Source organism: Misgurnus anguillicaudatus, chromosome 21, assembly GCF_027580225.2.
Source record: "Misgurnus anguillicaudatus chromosome 21, ASM2758022v2, whole genome shotgun sequence".
In the NCBI taxonomy this organism is placed as follows: Eukaryota; Metazoa; Chordata; class Actinopteri; order Cypriniformes; family Cobitidae; genus Misgurnus; species Misgurnus anguillicaudatus.
In genome coordinates, this window is record NC_073357.2 from 58,942,682 (window position 1) to 58,960,507 (window position 17,826).

At 43.3% G+C, this 17,826-nt stretch overlaps 1 protein-coding gene across 5 annotated transcripts in view; it reads left to right on the forward strand.

Annotated features, from left to right (window-relative positions):
* The window catches only part of cbfa2t3 (CBFA2/RUNX1 partner transcriptional co-repressor 3), a 69,947-nt gene that overhangs the window by 39,580 nt on the left and 12,541 nt on the right, over nt 1-17,826 (forward strand). For 2 of the 5 annotated variants that reach the window (XM_055216478.2, XM_073859523.1), the window contains exons 2-10: nt 6,461-6,607; nt 8,641-8,882; nt 8,963-9,052; nt 11,639-11,820; nt 15,015-15,295; nt 15,518-15,603; nt 16,327-16,462; nt 16,798-16,866; nt 17,429-17,482. In XM_055216478.2, the coding sequence (XP_055072453.2) occupies nt 6,461-6,607; nt 8,641-8,882; nt 8,963-9,052; nt 11,639-11,820; nt 15,015-15,295; nt 15,518-15,603; nt 16,327-16,462; nt 16,798-16,866; nt 17,429-17,482 (1,287 nt within the window). Of the gene's footprint in view, nt 1-5,682; nt 5,702-6,460; nt 6,608-8,640; nt 8,883-8,962; nt 9,053-11,638; nt 11,821-15,014; nt 15,296-15,517; nt 15,604-16,326; nt 16,567-16,797; nt 16,867-17,428; nt 17,483-17,826 lie in introns of those variants that run through there. The other 3 variants (XM_073859524.1, XM_073859525.1, XM_055216489.2) reach the window with 3 other exon arrangements.

Below are 17,826 nucleotides of genomic sequence, written 5' to 3' on the forward strand. Positions count from 1 at the left end.
AAATCCAAGTGATCTTGTGCATAAAACAAGCAAAAAACAAAACAATCTGCCAATAGGGCAAGCAAAAAAATCTTGACATTTTTTCTAAAACACTAAATTCAAGAAAAAATCAAGAAAAATTAGCTTATACCCCATTGGCAGATTTTTTTGCTTGTTTTATGCACAAAATCACTGGTCTAAAAACTAGACTTATTATCTTGGGTCATTTTGCTTGTCAAGAAAAAGCACCTTAATTTAAGAATTTTTTGATATTTTTACTGAAAACAAGACAAAAACACTTAGAAATTTTTTTCTTGAAAATAATTTTTTTGCAGTGTGATGATCTTTCAATTTGCTATTTAATATCAGTGAAGGGCAATGCTAACTTTTTAATGGATTACCAGCAAAAGTCTGATACTCCAGTATAGCTCAGTGGTACAGGACTTTGTTAGCAACAAAATATAATGGGTTTAAACCCAGTGGCGGCTCGTGACTGCTTATCCGAGGGGCGCAAATTCAAAATATGTGTTTGTTGCGTCATGTGAACCATGTGCATCATGTGTTTAGTCAAACTAAGTGCCTGCTGCACACGCGTCAAAACTGTTTACGATGAAAGAGACGCTCACATTCACAAAATACACGCAAGACACTCCCTTAACAGTAAACTCATGAGATTACGCATGAGATTATGCGAGTATCTGGCAAACGCAAGCGTATCTTAGGCACTTAGTTTAACAAGACACATAGGATCTCTCAACGCACAGAACACACATTTTAAAATAAGGAACCACACACATGACAGGCTACATACTGTACATGTTGTGACGAACTTCGCATCGAGCGTCCTCGAAAAAAGAAGTCACCGGCCGCCACTGTTCAAACCTACATACATGATAAAAAATATGCATACCTTGTAATGCGCTGTAGAGTCTGCCAAATGCGTAAAAATGTAAAATGTACTAAAAATCAGCCTGGCATGACTATTTTGGGAGATTGATATCAGCTAATGCCTGTGTCAGATAAAACAGACCTGACAGTTTGTGACAGTATGCTGACAGATTTGTAAACCAATAACGCCTATGGGTATTTTTAGTTTTTTAAATACTTTAGGTGAACAAAAAAACTGAAGTTAGGACTAAACTAGTGGATAGCCTCGAAGCTTACAGACACTGACTGAATGGCTCAAAACTTCAAGTTTGATTTCTTGGGGTCTTGTTGACGTGATGCTGGTTGACCTGGGTTTGTTTAATGGTCCCTTTGAGTCCACAGCTGCTGAGGTGAGTGACAGATGGACGGTCAGGGCGTTCGGCGAGATCTCGTTCTACCTGTCTACATTTGGCAATGACAGGGAGAGCAATGCATGGAGCGGTGCAGTGTTAACCCCACAGAGCAGGCCAGGCCTATTTTCGTCGCTGTGGCATTAGTCCTAATGCCTTGTTATGTTTATTGCTCCAGGGGCCCAAACAGTTGATATTTAATGAATTTAGAGTGAATTTTTTTTCTATACATGTACTCGTTGCACTGTTTTGTATTGTTTTGCTATTGTTAATGCTCAGAAAATGTTTAAAGTCACTCTGCACTTATCGTTCTTAGCATCCTTTTTAACATTTAGAGTCCTTAATTTTGCTGATACAAAGGATCTCACTTTTTTCAATTATCTCAATTTTTTAAAATGTACTCATCATCTTCTCATTTTAATCTGCTTTGACTTTTTTCTTTGAGGAAAACTAAAGCCTGGTTTACAGACCTTACATTAAGTCAGAAGTGAGCCTTAGTTAAGTTAGGACATCTCAGAAAAAACATTACCAGCAGTGTGCATCTTGAGACAAAACTGGCACTGATATATTTTAAAATATGTTAGGGTAAGTTATTTTTACTTAAGACAGCTCAAACATGCATTTAGTCTGGGACTATACTTAAGCCATGTCTGTCAGACCAGCCTAATAGGGCATACACCAAACGCACCACTGGGCGATGCAAATTATGTGAATTGGGCAGCGCGATTGCCGCAAAAACGAGCGCTATTCACCTTAAAGCTCACGTAACACACGCTGTTTCTGCATTTCTGATGTTAATCTGGAGTACCTATAGAGTAGTATGACATCCTTTATATCTCTGACGAGTCTTTAGTTTAATCAGATTTATAAAAGAAAGATTAGCTTTACCGAATCTTTCCGATAACGTACGAAAAAATGAAGAAGGAGGAGTTACTACCGCAGGAGGAGCGAGTACGAGTCATGCAACACTATACAACACTGTTTTAACTTATGATTCACTACATGTTCGTGTCATTTATATAATATACACGCGCCTATTTCCAACATAAGACAGAAGTCTTACTTACCACGTGTAACTCGTCATGACCCGGTTCTAAAAATCCACAGCATCAAACACACACGCAAAACTCCGCTGCTAATCCGGATAATAAACTATATCCTTTGTTTCCATAAGGCTGGATGTCTTCTCCTTACATCCAAAAACACACTTCTTGTTGTGCCATTGTTGACTTTTGAAATTAAACAAAGCTGAGTGGCGTGATAAGCTGTTAGCAAGCTTTATCGTCTCCCGCTGACTGACGGTTGGGCGGGGTTTTCCGGGGGAAGTTTTCCGGCGGAAGCCCATATAAAGAAGTGATTACGAAGCGAAAACCCCTGAAACGTCAGTTAGAACTGTAATCGAAAAAAACTAGCCGAAACTTGTACGAACCCTGGCGAAGTGCATTCGGCACAGAAATACTCTGAAACACGCCCAACTGCTGTTTTGACACTTTGCCTAAGTTTAGCATGAGGAAACAACTCTATAACTGTGTTAATAAGTCAGAATGCTTGAAATACCATTAAACCCCCCCCCCTTTAAACGCGTCTTTGCGCAACTTGATAATATTCAACTGAATCAAAAATTAGCATGACACCGTTAAATCCTGCGAGCTAAGAGCAACTCCGTCACACAGCGTCTCTATATGGTCCCCAAACAATGTTTTGTCGCAAAAATACATGCAAGATTTGGAACGGGAAATGACAACAAGTAAAACACGTCTTTGAAAATGGACGCGTTTCAAGTTATTTGCACAATGAAAACTCCCGAAAAGGAAAAAACTAAAGGTACATTCACATTATAAGCGACTTTGTCGCTGTGTGTCGCTCGTTTCTTTCAAAAGAGGGGTTTTTAATCTTTTTGATCTGGTTTTCAACTTTGTCGCACGACTGGACACGCCCCATCCAGTTGTCAACGGTCACTGTCACTTGTGTCGCCAAGCTTTCATTGAAATCAATGAGATCACATCGCTCTGCTACTGCTAGTCGCTGCTAGTCTGAATGCAGATTAAGAATATGGGTGAAAGAATTAATCAGCATATGGGTACCTCAACCCATGCCTTGCTCTGATTGGCTGTAGCTCATTGCAACACGTGACATCACAGGATGTCGACTCAAGATATTTATCATGCTAGATATTTGTCTGGCGTTGGCAAGGCGTCAGTGGCTCGTCACCAAGCATCTTTGATGCATCGTTGACTAGTTCACACATAAAGTTTGGCAAGCGCTGATTTGCCCCCGATCACAGCCCGACTTGTTGGTGAGCTCAATGTCGAAATCTGGCTTAAAATCCTGTAGTGTGATCTTGGCGTTAGGTGTGTCATTTTTGCTAATTCTGTGTATTCTAAAGCTAAGACATCTCCTGAAGTTAAGACCGCTAAGAAAACAATGAAAGTTTCGCACTTGTAAATGTGACATTGTTGCGACGTTCATGTGTGTTCATCTAGCACAGTAATTATTTTCCTTTCATTAAAAAACGAGAAATATTGAATCACGATTAGAACACGCTATAAAACCCATTAAAAAACACATCAAAACACCTTCCCATTGTCAAGAGCCACAGCATGTCCCTGTGCTGAAGCATGTCACTCTCTGCAGCTGTCACTTCACTAAGGTCGAGCACCAATTATCTGGCTGTTAGTAGTTTGGCTGTGACCCTGTACGTTTAGTTATTTTTGCACATGACATCTCGGCCGGGTGGGGGCTTTATCCGAACATGGCCTGGGCTGGTGCCCTGCACACGGTCCGGGTGTTTCGGGAGGTCTATCTGACTGAAGGTGACAGTGGAGAGACATGCAGGCAATCTACAGCAGAGACAACAGGCGCCTGCTGCTAAACACATACTTCACACACAACAGTAACACATGCATATGTACCATGGTATTACTGTGTTTTTGAAAATATCCAATGGTAACACAATACAGTATAGTTTTAGATATATAAACTGGAAATATTTTTTGGACATGTACTATGGTAATACCATATTTACCTTGGTATTTATTGAAGTACCCTATATGGCAAAAACATGGCAATATCATGGTACCAAATATATTAAAGTATCAACATATCATCATCTCATCACTTTGGTGCACTGTACATTGTCACATACAGGTGAGTTATGGGGCGGCAGTGGCTCAATGGTTAATGTAGGTTGTCTACAAATCGGAAGGTTGGTGGTTCAATCCCAGTTCCACCTGACCAAGTGTCGAGGTGTCCTTGAGCAAGACACCTAACCCCAGCTGCTCCCGACGAGCTGGATGGCGCCTTGACACCGCGGTGGGAGTGAATGGGTGAATGTGAGGCAAATTGTAAAGCACTTGGGATGGCCAATGGTCTATAAAAGTGCTTTATAAATGCAGTCCATTTACCATTTATGAACATATACACTGTACGCGGCAATCGGCAGAATCGCCACGCGGCTACAGCCTTTTTTGTGTAGTGGAAGGTTTTGTGCAGCATTTAGTGCAAATACATTTATCTTCAACGGCGCCTGTCGTGAAGAGCCATGTTCGTGGAAGGAGCAGTGTTTTGGGTGCAGGAGCAAAGCGTGCGGACCAACTCCACCCCTGTAACCGCCCCCGTTTTGGCGCTTTTTGCACATCTCCTATTCAAAATTAACTAGACACTCGCAGCTGCCGCGCACCGTGTGAAACGCACATTACACATGAACAAATGGAGAGATAATCATAATAATATGTTTCATTACATCGATCAGGACTCACTGTAATAAATAAGCTTCTGTGTTGTGACATCTTAAACTTACTTCTTGAAGACAGAAGCAGGTTGAGCACAGCATCTGTGAGCTGTCACCAATGATGTTGTGTTGGCTGTGACAGACACATACACAAAATACTAAGCTGTGGAAACATACAGTATGTACTATATGTAGGTGTATATCACCTACACTGATACTTTTTGAAATTTAATAGTTTAATACCTTTGGCACAATTTCACAACAAACCCAGGTCAACCAACAGTGTACGATTGGGGAGGGGCTACCCCTTTTGATTGACAAAGGATGTTTATGTGAAATCTCTTATTTATCTCTGCGACAGATTTTTGGTGGGAATTGCACACCTTGACACTAAATGTTGGCAGAACAGTAGCAAACGGCACACAACCATGTCAAGGTGCTCACAGCACAAAGGCTTTACCACATGACAAGCGGACGAGAGTGAGAACAGGCTTGCCATGTTTGGTCCCGTAGCGAGGCGGAGACGAAGGTTTGTGTTAACGCTGCCTTGTTGAAGTGTCCAACCCGTGATGGACAGCAGCAGATCCAGCTGCACATGTCACCGGCTGTCAAGCGGCCATCCGTACGGCGGACATGAGCGGACAACAGGCGGGCGAAAAGGTTTGAGGGCGCTGATGGGGGGGGTCCCGTCAGTAGCAGCTGAGTGAGAGAACAGGTGTGACTGGATGTTTTCAACAGCAGTGACATTTACCCTCTACTTCGCTTTGCCAAAGCCACACTTTATCTCTATCAGTGAGATTTACTGCTATGAAATATTATAAGTCTGTCTGAACGCTTTGCTAAAGGGAAACTGCTGGGAAAGAATGTCACGCGTATGATCCTGCGCAGCGAACAAGACACAACATATGCGCCAAACATGATACGGTTCGAACGAGTGCCGGAGATATCCGACATCAAGAATATAACTGTGTTTGGGTTAAAGCTGTGGTGTAGTGGTGCTAAAATGAGCTATGGGTTTTTGTGCAGCTCAATCGGTAGAGCATTGCGTAAGCAGTGCAAAAGGTCATGGGTTTGAACACCAGGAAACACTGATAAAATGTATACTCTGTAATGCACTTTAAGTGGCTTTGGACAAAATGCGTAAATGTAAACCTTGGTGCTCATGTTGTCATGTGTTGGTTTATAAACTATTGTTGTGAAAATCTAATTACCTAGAAAAGTAACAAGTAGTATCATTCATGTCCGTAGCGCACATGGTGCGGATTACACAATGAGTATGCTTGAGTAACAGCGATCCCCGTTTCCGGGTTGCATTCACACCAGAGTTGCCGACTTCGGTTCAGATCCGGTGTGGATGCGGCCCAGCATTGTCTGCTGTCTTTTATATGTATATAGTCAAACTGTACAGAAAATGATATACAGGTCATATACAGGCTATGTTGTCTGATCGAACACACTTGCTTGATCTTTGCAGGTAGACCAGCACAGAAGGCTGAAACGATGCCAGATTCACCTGCTGATGTCAAAACCCAGCCCAGGTCGACTCCGCCCACAATGCCACCTCCACCCCCTGCTGTCAGCCAGGCAGCCAATCGTACCGCATCGTTCACGCCCACAACAAGTAAGTGCTCCCATGGTAAAACCACAACTTGCAGAATTCGTAACACCCTGAGGAAATCCAGCTGTGCGACACATTCAGTTCAGTGTAAAGTATGTGTGTGGACAGCATCTGTTGTGGACCCTAAACATACTCGATGCAATTACATGATCACAAATATTTCTAGCTATGCAAACTTGACTTCACGAAGCTTGAAATGCAATGCAAATTCACGCTGCATTCTTGGTGTTGCTAAATTGGGCTCATTCGCATAGATAAACTTCTTCAATGTTAAGATTTCTCTGTCAGGTCAACAGCTGTCATTGCAGAGAAACAGTTAGAAGACAATTAAGTTAGTAAAAGTTGTCAATATGCGTTTAGCTAGTTACTTAAAAAATATACCAAGGGATGTACAGCTACAAAATGTGCCGATACCGATATTCGATTACCTTGGATACCGATAGTTTTGCCTTTACTGCTTGTTTATTATCATGTCAATTTAAATAAAAAAAGTGCAGACCCAATTCAAAATAATCGCACGGTATGAGTCCAGATGCATTTTTTTCTGGCCCTTTTAATTCCCTTTAAACATGTCCGATAGTGGAAAAAGTGGATTTTATCTGCCGATATCGATTATAGACCAATATATCGGTGCATTCCTGATAAAAACACATTTAGATTTATACCTGGCACAGATATTTAAAGGTGATACTTTAGCCCCAAAGAATATAATGGGTTTGTAACAACACTGTGGTGGTACCCTTTCAAGAAGTACACCTTTGTACCCAAAGGGAGCATATTAGTATATCGAAACCACCTATCGGTACCTAAATGGTACATAATAGGATCTTTTAAAAGGGTACCTTCCCAGTGACAGCTATTGTACCCTTTTCTGACCGTGTACAGTACAATGGCACCACATGCTTGCAATGCATTGGTATGCACAGGCATAGTTGTGTTTTTGAACTACGCAAAAGATATTGTTAAGCCACAATAGTCTTTATTAAATTAACAGCAGTCACTGTCACTTATTTTGTTCATATGGCACAGAATGCCCTTGTAACACGATCGAGTGTGTTTGTTAGGTAAAGCCATTGTCTGAGTGTGCGAGTGCTCAGGGTACACAGCGAGAGATTTGTTTACCTCCTGCGGGGGGATTCGTGGGCACCGACGGGCTCGACAGCTCTCACTACCCTATATAGCAATGATGGGCCTTGTTGTTTCACCTGTCGCATGGGTCGTAGCGTAGCCCGCTTGCCACTCTAAAACCAGAACACAAGTGCGGGTGTCACATGGTAAACCCACATGTGTCCAGCTTGGAAGATAAAAAGGGACAAGAAAGACTCGGTGTTCTGCAACATGAAGCCCGGCACACACTCGCACACCCAGCATGCCTGTCGTCCTCAAGGAAAGCTACCCTCCGAAATGTGTTTGCACAAGCACACGTCTTTTGACGTCCAAGAGGATTATGGACCGTAACTCTAAGCCGTCATGTTGTGTCCTCTGGTAAGCTAGTGTTTGTTTATGTGCGACGGTAATGCAAAACAGAGGGCTTGCTCTTATTCGGCCGTTATGAGAAGGAGTAAGGAATGGAGAGATGAGATGGATGGGGCAGCTTGGACTATGAAAGCTGCAAAATTGTACTTTCAGCTGGTAGACATGTGCGCGTCCGGATTTAGACACACACCTGCTGTTGGAATAAAAGTAACCCGGGCCAGGGCGCTATTTTTGGGTCCTCTTTAACACGTTCCTCTTATAGTTGTATCTTAGTGAGTGAGTGGGTGAGCAATAGACCGGGTGGTCGGTATGCATGCATGTCATGAAGAGAGATAGTGAGAGAGTCTGGTTGGCACTTTAAGCGTTTACACAGAAGAGAATGAAACGAGTGGAGACCAGCGCGCTGCGTTACGCTCCTGGTGTTTCCGTCGTTTCCGTGTGTTCGCTTGCTGTCCTCGGGATGCATGTGCCCTCTTCGGTTTCCTGGAGGACGTTTCCCAGGAACGATACAGAGAAAAAGCTCAGGATTGACATAAACAATGCTTGCCCTCTTTCCACAGTGCTGAATGGGAGCAGTCACTCTCCGACGGCGCTCAACGGAGCTCCTTCTACCCCCAACGGCTTCAGCAACGGGCCGGCCACCTCCTCCACCGCCTCCTTGCCCACCCAGCAGCTGCCTCCGGCGTGCGGAGCCCGACAGCTCTGTAAGCTCAAGCGATTTCTCACCACGCTGCAGCAGTTCGGCAACGACATCTCGCCCGAGATCGGGGAGCGTGTCCGCAGTCTGGTGCTCGGGCTGGTGGTGAGTACTTGTTAGCACTCGTTAACTGTTGGCTGTTTGTTTTTATCCATGTCAAAGTCTTCTATCGATTGTTTTTCCAGAACTCAACTCTAACCATCGAGGAGTTTCACTCCAAACTTCAGGAGGCCACAAACTTTCCCCTACGGCCCTTTGTTATTCCATTCCTCAAGGTAGGAACAAATGCACAGACCCAGTTAATATCTGACAGCATTTATGTGAAGGTTTGAAGTTTTAATGTAAAGTTGGGTTTCCTATCGCATATTCAACAAACCTAGACTGCCTGACCCGTGTAACATAACTAATATTATTGTAGATTTAATTGGACGTATTGGTGCTTAACAGTGACCGCAAAATATCCTTATACAAATATAAATAAAACAAACAAACCTGACAGATCTAGTTATTCCTTGAAAGTGCTTACGTGAACATGACTTTGTTTTCAGACCGATTTAAAAAACGGCACCATGGCTCATAATTTCATAACGCTAATTTCCTAATCCATTTGGAGCTTGCGTTTTAAAAAAGCTCTTGCCATTTTTTGTCTGCAACATGCATTAGATGTCCTGCGAAAGGATTCGTGGGTGTGCCGTCTAAAAGCACTGCGGTAGAGTTCTTAAAGTCTCACAGTATCTGTACGAGAAGCTCTTCCTTATGGCGCGCCATATGGGAAGGGGTGGGGGGGCTTTGAGACAGACAGGCAAAGTGACAAACAGAGAGGACAGAACTGGATGTTAGCCAGCATCAACACACACGTGCACACACTTGCTGTGTACTGCGACGACATGCTTTTAACACATAATAATGTGTGTGTATACAATTGAAGTCCAGTCTTTAAAGCCCCCTACAATCACCGTTGTGCCTGGGCTGCACCGATCTTCAGCTCCATATGGCCATCACTCGTGATTCATTAAAACTGGCACGCTTGTGTTTACCCAGAGTGGTGTGGGCCAGAGAAGATTTCCTGGCAGATGTTGGAGTGGGTGCCGTAAGCTACTGCTGTTGTCTTTGGGCTGATCTCTCTCTCTCCATGGCACAGCAGGGCGGCGAAAACAAAAATCGGTACATCAGGATGCTTTTTTCCAAACAATCCCGTGTTAATATCATAATCACCTCACCTAAAGGATTATTAGGAACACTTGTTCAATTTTTCATTAATGCAATGGTGTTATGGTGTGGGGGATATTTTCTTGGCACACTTTAGGCCCCTTAGTCCCAATTGGGCATCGTTTAAATGCCACGACCTACCTGAGCATTGTTTCTGACCATGTCCATCCCTTTATGACCACCATGTACCTTTCCTCTGATGGCTAGTTCCAGTTACAAAGCTCAAATAATTTCAAATTAGTTTCTTGAACATGACAATGAGTTCACTGTACTAAAATGGCCCCCACATTCCCCAGATCTTAACCCAATAGAGCATCTTTGGGATGCGGTGGGAGCTTCGTTCCCTGGATGTGCATCCCACAAATCTCCATCAACTGCAAGATGCCATCCTATCAATATGGGCCAACATTTCTAAAGAATGCTTTCAGCACCTTGTTGAATCAATTCCACATAGAATTAAGGCAGTTCTGAAGGCAAAAGGGGGTCAAAGACAGTATTAGTATGGTGTTCCTAATAACTCTTTAGGTGAGTGTATATACATAATTATTATACACATTTATGTAAACCAAAAGTTTATTCTGCGATCGATTAGTCGCAATTAATCGTTTGCAGCTATAAAGTAAATATAACCACTAAACTATCGGTATCTGCAGATATAGTCTGAATAATCGGCTATTGGTATCAATGGAAACATTTCATATTGGTGCATCTCTAATAAATATTAAAATACAGCCTATGACTTAAACACAAAGTTTATCCTAAGAAATCCTTAAATTCTTTCATTTAATTTAGTTATAATGATATTGGCATTCGTAACACTTTCTACCAGACAGAACAGAATATAAGTGTCCATCCCTAACACTAATGTAAAATAAGAGTGTTTTTGCATCCCAGCAATAATGCCATCCGGTTTACACAAAGTGCAATAACATAAATAAAAGAGAGAGTACTAGTTTACTCTCAAAGTCAGCAAAGGATGCTAAAAGAATGTTCTAGTATCAGAGGAGCCAAAAAACAGACGGCACGGTGTGAGAGATGTGAACCCGGAGACGCACATCCACATGCCTCCAACCCATACTGGTGTTGTGTAACTGGCGAAACAGAGACGGAAATATATCCACTGACTCTGGAACAGGACAGCGAAATGTTTGGTATGGAAAGTTGCCACGGTGTGTGTTAGTGAGATATAGACAAGCCATAACCGCATATCTTATAGTGTGAGTGTTTTATTGAAAGCAGAGCTCGGAGGCACATGGCACCCAGCGCATTGCTCACAGGCGTCTGTCAGGGGCCTGTGGAGTGTTGATACTTCACATCTGTATCACCAGCCAGCTGTGGAGCGTTAAACTGACAGCCAGAGAAAAAAAGAGCACGAGAGGCAGTTCATATGAACATGGTGGGCTGGAGAATGTATCTGTTGTGTGTCATCTTTTTAAAGCCGGTCGACCACGTTCAGTATGTTGTGGTTTGCATGCTAGCGTTTAGCTGAGTTAGACATGTCAGCTAGACCAGCACAAACCAGCCAGTTCGACCTCCTAGACTATTTAACTTCATTAGAAAGGTCAACCAGTTTCAAACCGACAACGTAAACCACCCTGGACCAGGTTAGAAATCCTTGCTGGTGTAAACTGGTTACTCTCTCTCTCTTTCAGGCTAACTTGCCCCTGCTGCAGAGAGAGCTGCTTCACTGTGCTCGGATGGCCAAGCAGACCCCAGCGCAGTATCTGGCCCAGCACGAACAGCTACTACTGGACGCCAATGCCAGCTCACCCCTGGACTCCTCAGAGATCATGCTAGAACTCAACGAGCACGGCAAGAGACGTACGCCGGACAGGTACGTGCTTTTACACGCCTGTCTATTCATGTACCATTTTCATAATATACACCTTCAGTCATAAATATCTACAAAGTCAAGCAAAAGGGAAAAATGCAGACAGCTATGGTAAATGTCAACACAACCTTGCCCAGGGCAATACTTTCTTCTGTCTGGCTTTGAAATGCACACACACACGCACACAGTTAAATGTATTGGGTAAGGTGGTGGATAAGTTAGACCACACAAGAAAAGACTTGGAGGAGGGAAGGTGGAGTTGTGCCAGGTGGTGCCAGCTGTATGTGAAGGACGAACAGAACAAGATGTCCCAAACGTCACACAAAAACAAATCGCTTATAAAACGGTGTCCTGCATCCTCTCATACAAGCAGTGAAGATACTGTGTGTCCTGATCATAAGAGCTACATCAATTTGACACGTATATTTACAGATTTCATAATCACAGTAGCTGGGTATCCATATCTCTGATTTTATGCGCATTTTAGAGTATTGCATAATAAATGTGCAAGTGATGAAAATGCCAAATTTCAAATAAAATTCGCAAAACTGTTTTTACGCATGCTTGAGGTGGTTTTTGATTTATGCAAAAAAAGTAAATGCGAATAATGGGAGATTAAATGGAAACCCATTTGCCGAATAAATTCTGACGTAGCGAACGTTAAACCCACTCATCTAGCTGTTTCCGCTGTCGTTGTCTTTCCCATATATGGGACTCAACGTCTTCCTAATGCCCTTGCTGCTAGTGCCTGCATCAAAAAGTCTGCATTCCTTCTTCTGTGCAAAGAATTTAGTTTGGCAATTACAAACTGCACTGCTAGTAAATTTCTAACTTGCCCAATAGTAACTAAGGCTATGTCCACACGAAGCCGGTGCGTTCCCTATCCGATCATTTTTTTTTCTTGCTCTAAAAAAATAATCCGTAAACACGAAACCACTGAAACCGACTGAAAGCGGTGTAGTATATATGCCAGACCAGTATGGGGCGCTGTAATTCTGCCACAGATATACACTATACACGGAGAAGAAGACTTTGAGCATGCACATAACCAACGTATGGTGTTGTCCATTACCGCTTGTTGGTCACCACAATTGCATAGAAGCAATAGATTTTGCTGTAATAAAGCTAGTAGGCTTTAGTAGCACGAACACAATCACGTAGTCCGCCGTTATTGTTGTTGCTGTTACGTGTGACGCTTCCGACACGTGATGTGATGACGTTTTCGCTTCACAAAATATACGGATTGGCTGTACAGACGAAACCGCAAGGGTGTCGGTTTCAGATTTATCCACTTTAGGACCCGGTTTCAAAAAATAGCGGATTCAGTCTCCCAAAACGCCGGATCCGTGTGGATGAAACGCCAATACGATAACAAATTTATACTTATACAGTGATACGCGTCTCCGTGTGGACAGCCCCTAAATGCAGTACTGTCTCTATTTTCGAAGCGTGCCATGTTTTATTTATTTATTTGGTTATAAGGTTACCAATATCACCGTCATTCGCTCAAACAACTTGATGGAAACGTACCTAATTCGCATTTGTTTGTTTTTCTTTTTTTGCGAATTTGGAAAAGATTCCCAACACGTTTGGATGGAAACCCAGCTATTGATAATGCCTGCAACACCAGAAAGAATACTGTTTGGTATTTAACTCTAAAGATAAAACCGAAATCTGTAAGACAATAACCCCCAAGTAATTTTGCATTTAAAAGACGTCTAATAGCCGTCCAAACACAACTCAGATGTCTAGGCTAAAACAAGACAAAATTTGAGCTGTCTAACGTCTAACATTAACATTACTAGCCTAAAAATAAAATAAATAAAACCAAACACCTTGTAATTACTGTTAGCTTTGCTTACATGATAGAATATCAGGCATCTATTTTGGCAAAAACATGTAACCAAATTCAAGTTTATTTTGACTAGAAGTGGGTTACTCATAGTCGGACTATATCGAGCCTGTAGCTAACATAGACGGTGAAATGACGGCTGTTGCATGCTGGGTACTGATCTCATATTCAAGAAACACTACGAAAACAAGTTGTGGTAATGAACAAGATGTTACTTATCTTGTTTTTAGAGCTTTTAGATTTTAGCTGAAAAACAAGTAACACAAAACCCATTAAAATCTCATTAAGAAGAACTCTTTTTTTTTTTAGTTCGGTGACAGCGACAAATGTAAAAATCAAATACAGAGACTTTTACACATGAAATATTTTATCAAATTTAATTAAAATAAAGAAGCTAACGTTTGCAAATACACTTTATAATTTAGGTCTAGATTAGAAGAAATAGAAAAATTACAAATTTAATTGTAACTGCATTTAGCCAACAGAAAAAATCAATAGAAATGAATGACGGGACTGGAAAAAAAGAAACAAATTTATCTGTTATTTGTTTTTCTTCTGTTTTCTCATTCTCACTGCTTCCTGTTAGTTTGCACGGTAGCTGTCCATATGTCACAGATGTGTCCAGATGGTGATGTTGCTGAACCTCTGCTTGAACTGATCTGAGGGGAGGGAGGGATGGATGGAAAGAGAGAGAGAGAAAGAGAGGGAGAGAGGCAATCTCTTACTGTAATCCATACACCTCCATCACTAAGGCTTACCGTATCACTATGGGAGAACAAGCTGTTGCTTTCATTTGATTTGATTTGATGGATATCTTGTCAGAGACGCTGTCACTGGCTAGAATGTTTTGAGCGGCTGCGCAGTCGGTCACGATCTGGCGCCGAACGCAGCCAGAGTCAGATGTTTGCTCCAAGCTTGCTCAAATCTCAAGTGCAAGAAAACAAGCTTGTGCAGTCATCACAGGCGTTTATTTCACGCTCGCGGAGTCGCTCTCGACCTGAATGCCTGGCTGCTGCACTCAGCTAAACAGATTATTATCAACACTGCAACGCAGGGCGGCCAGATGGCTCCAAAACGCCAATGTCACTGAACATCTGCCAAAGGGAGCAGCACTCGCAGTACAGCAGCTCATAAGAGAGAAAAAGAAAGATTAAGAGGTTGGGATTTAACTCCAGTTCTTGGTATAGGAAGGCTAAAGTCCACATATGGCTCACAGCTGGCCTCAACATTTGGACACACGAGCAGAGAGAAAGAAAGAGGGGAGTGGGTGGGATGTATTAGACTGCAAGCATGCAAAACCAAAGCTTTCATTCTTCCTAAAAGTATCTTTATTTGCCTTCATCAGGACCAAAGACAGCACGAGCGACAGAGACGGCTTGCACCCGGAACATCTGGCCAAGCGGCCGTGCACGGTGAGCCCCAGTCAGCGCTTCAGTCCCAGCAGCGGCCTGCCGGCCCACCCTCCACCCAACGGCCTGTCCTCGCACCCGCCCAACGGCCTGCCTCATCCCAATCCTCCGGCTCCGCAACATTACCGACTGGAGGACATGGCCCTGGCGCACCACTACAGAGATGCTTACAGACACGCAGAACACAGGGACGCTCGAGACCGCCACAGACAAACAGGTCAGAAAGCAAGTTGTGATATAGTGAGGCAGTCATTAATGTCAAAGGTCATAGGTTTCGACCTATTAGTCATAGGCTTGATGAAATGTATAGATTGAAGTCACTTTGAATTGATGTGTGTGCCAAACGCATGAATGTAATTTCCTAAATGTAATAGCCAAATCGACATGGACTGTCAGCTTTTGCATCATGTGCTAACATGCTGCTGTCTTTGCATTGCAGCCGTGCATGGTACACGTCAGGAGGAAGTGATTGATCATCGACTGACAGACCGCGAGTGGGCTGAGGAGTGGAAGCATCTCGATAACGTACGTGTGACTGTAAGCTACCCATAAGAGAGTTGATAACCCTCCTGATAACCTGATGGAGCCAAGAAGGTCAACCAGGTCAAAACCAGATTCCCCACCTCTTAGTTCAACCTATCTACTCCAGCTAAGACCGGTTAGCTAGAAACAAACATGTAAAACCAGTCACCTTCCTACAGTAAGACCTGCACTCCCTCACATATTGAACAAAAAGGCAACAGATGGATCGAGGAAGCCAGTGAAGGAAGTTCCCGCCGCATTGAACATCTGAGACGATGGGCTGCAGTCTGTGGCTTTCTGCTGGAGCCCGTCCAAATCCGAAATAAATACGGCCAACAACATACATAGTGAGGAATGACATCACAGGGATGGTGGGTGTTATTGAGGAGGTGAAGATGGGAGGAGCAAAATGCAGGGAGCCTATAGGAGCATGGGGGGATGAATAGTTTTGACTTCTGCCGTTGGCAGCGCAGCTGTTGCAGGGCTATTGCTGCTGTATTGCTTAACCAGTCAACCGTTTTGCATTCCCATCAGTACACTTTCAAGTGACTTTTGCCTTACATTTATGATTTAGCAGATTTTTATACAAATGAATGTAGCCAAAACCAAAACTATAAAGTGTCTAAATCTCTCTAATCCATCGGCCCCAGCATCTGTTTTGGCCTTGTTACACATTTGGTTTGAGAAATAGCTGTTGTAACAAAGTTTCTCACTTTCTCTCTGCAGCTGCTGAACTGCATCATGGACATGGTAGAGAAGACGCGGCGTTCCCTCACCGTACTGCGACGCTGCCAGGAGGCCGACCGCGAGGAGATGAACCACTGGATCCGCCGCTACAGCGACGTGGAGGATATGAAAAAAGGTGGGAGCTCCGCCCAGCGGCCTCCTCCTCCTCCTCCTCTTCCTCCCCACCACAACTCTTCCTCCTCCAACACTCCTAACAGCAGCGACACGCAGCCGCTAGACATCCACCGCTGCAGATGCAGGCGCAGACGCTCGCCAAGCAGCATGCATCACATAAACGTACCAGCTGCGATAAATTCAAATTACCAGGCCTGTTTAGCCTATATTTACCCCACTGACATTACGTCATGTTTTTTTAAGTTGCCGGTCGTGGCACTGGTAGCTGATGATTATCGGAGCTGTACTTTATTGTTGTAATGTATAATGAGGTTTCCTTTTTAACGCTTCCTACAGACATCCACCGAGATTTCCTGCACCGGCCGGCTTCAGGCTACCTGCCCGAGGAGATCTGGCGGAAGGCGGGTAAGTGCATTCGGACGCCGGACCGTCTCCCACTTCAACACATAGACACAGACAGACACACTGTATGTCCACAAGCCTATGTAGCCATAGATATGCAAGTGTTATAGAAATCGCATCTGTCGCGGGCCCCGCGGCCAAGAAAGACAACTGCAGTTAAAGCTGCAGTGAGAATGCAGTAACCTGCAGCAGTCAACAGCAGTGCAGCATATAACAGCTAGGGCCGATAAATGCGACCCTGTCCAGAGACAGATGGGCTGGATTCTTTGTTTTAAATGTGATTGTGTTAATACTGTTGTTGTACGTAAGCCCCAGTTCCTTTTTAAGAATGTAGGTCACACATAATACTGATGGGGTCACCCAGAATGCAGGTGGTGTCACGTGTCTAAAGGGTTAAAGGGCATTTATTATAAATGACCACCACCAATAACATTACAGTGGAGTAAAATCAATATAGGCTAATCTCATTTATGATGGCAGAAGGAAGCTGCTGTTGTCTGCAACACATTACTGCATTTTCACGGTGCACAAAAAGCATTTTTAACTGCAGTTGTTTTTCACACAGGTGCCACGAGCATCCAGCTTACGCCTGCGCTAAAGCAACTGCAAAACAAGCAGGGTGAGTAACTGCACCCGTATTATACCTCCTTTACAACGTACACTTTATTGAGACTAGAGATGCACCAGTATATTGCCCTATAAACGTTATCGGCAGATTTGTCCCAAAACTGAAATCACAGATTGTTTAAAAACAGCGATGATCACACTCTAAAAAAATGCTGGGTTATTTTCAACCCAGCGTTGGGTCAAAAAGGGACGAGCCTTGCAGCTGGGTTGAAATTAACCCTTAAAATTCCTGGAAAAGGCTAAAAATGCCACAGATGGTACCTGCTGTGTTGATTGTATCTTAAAACGGTTTACATCATTTGAATCACAAGAATTTCAGCTTTCTAAAGATATGTG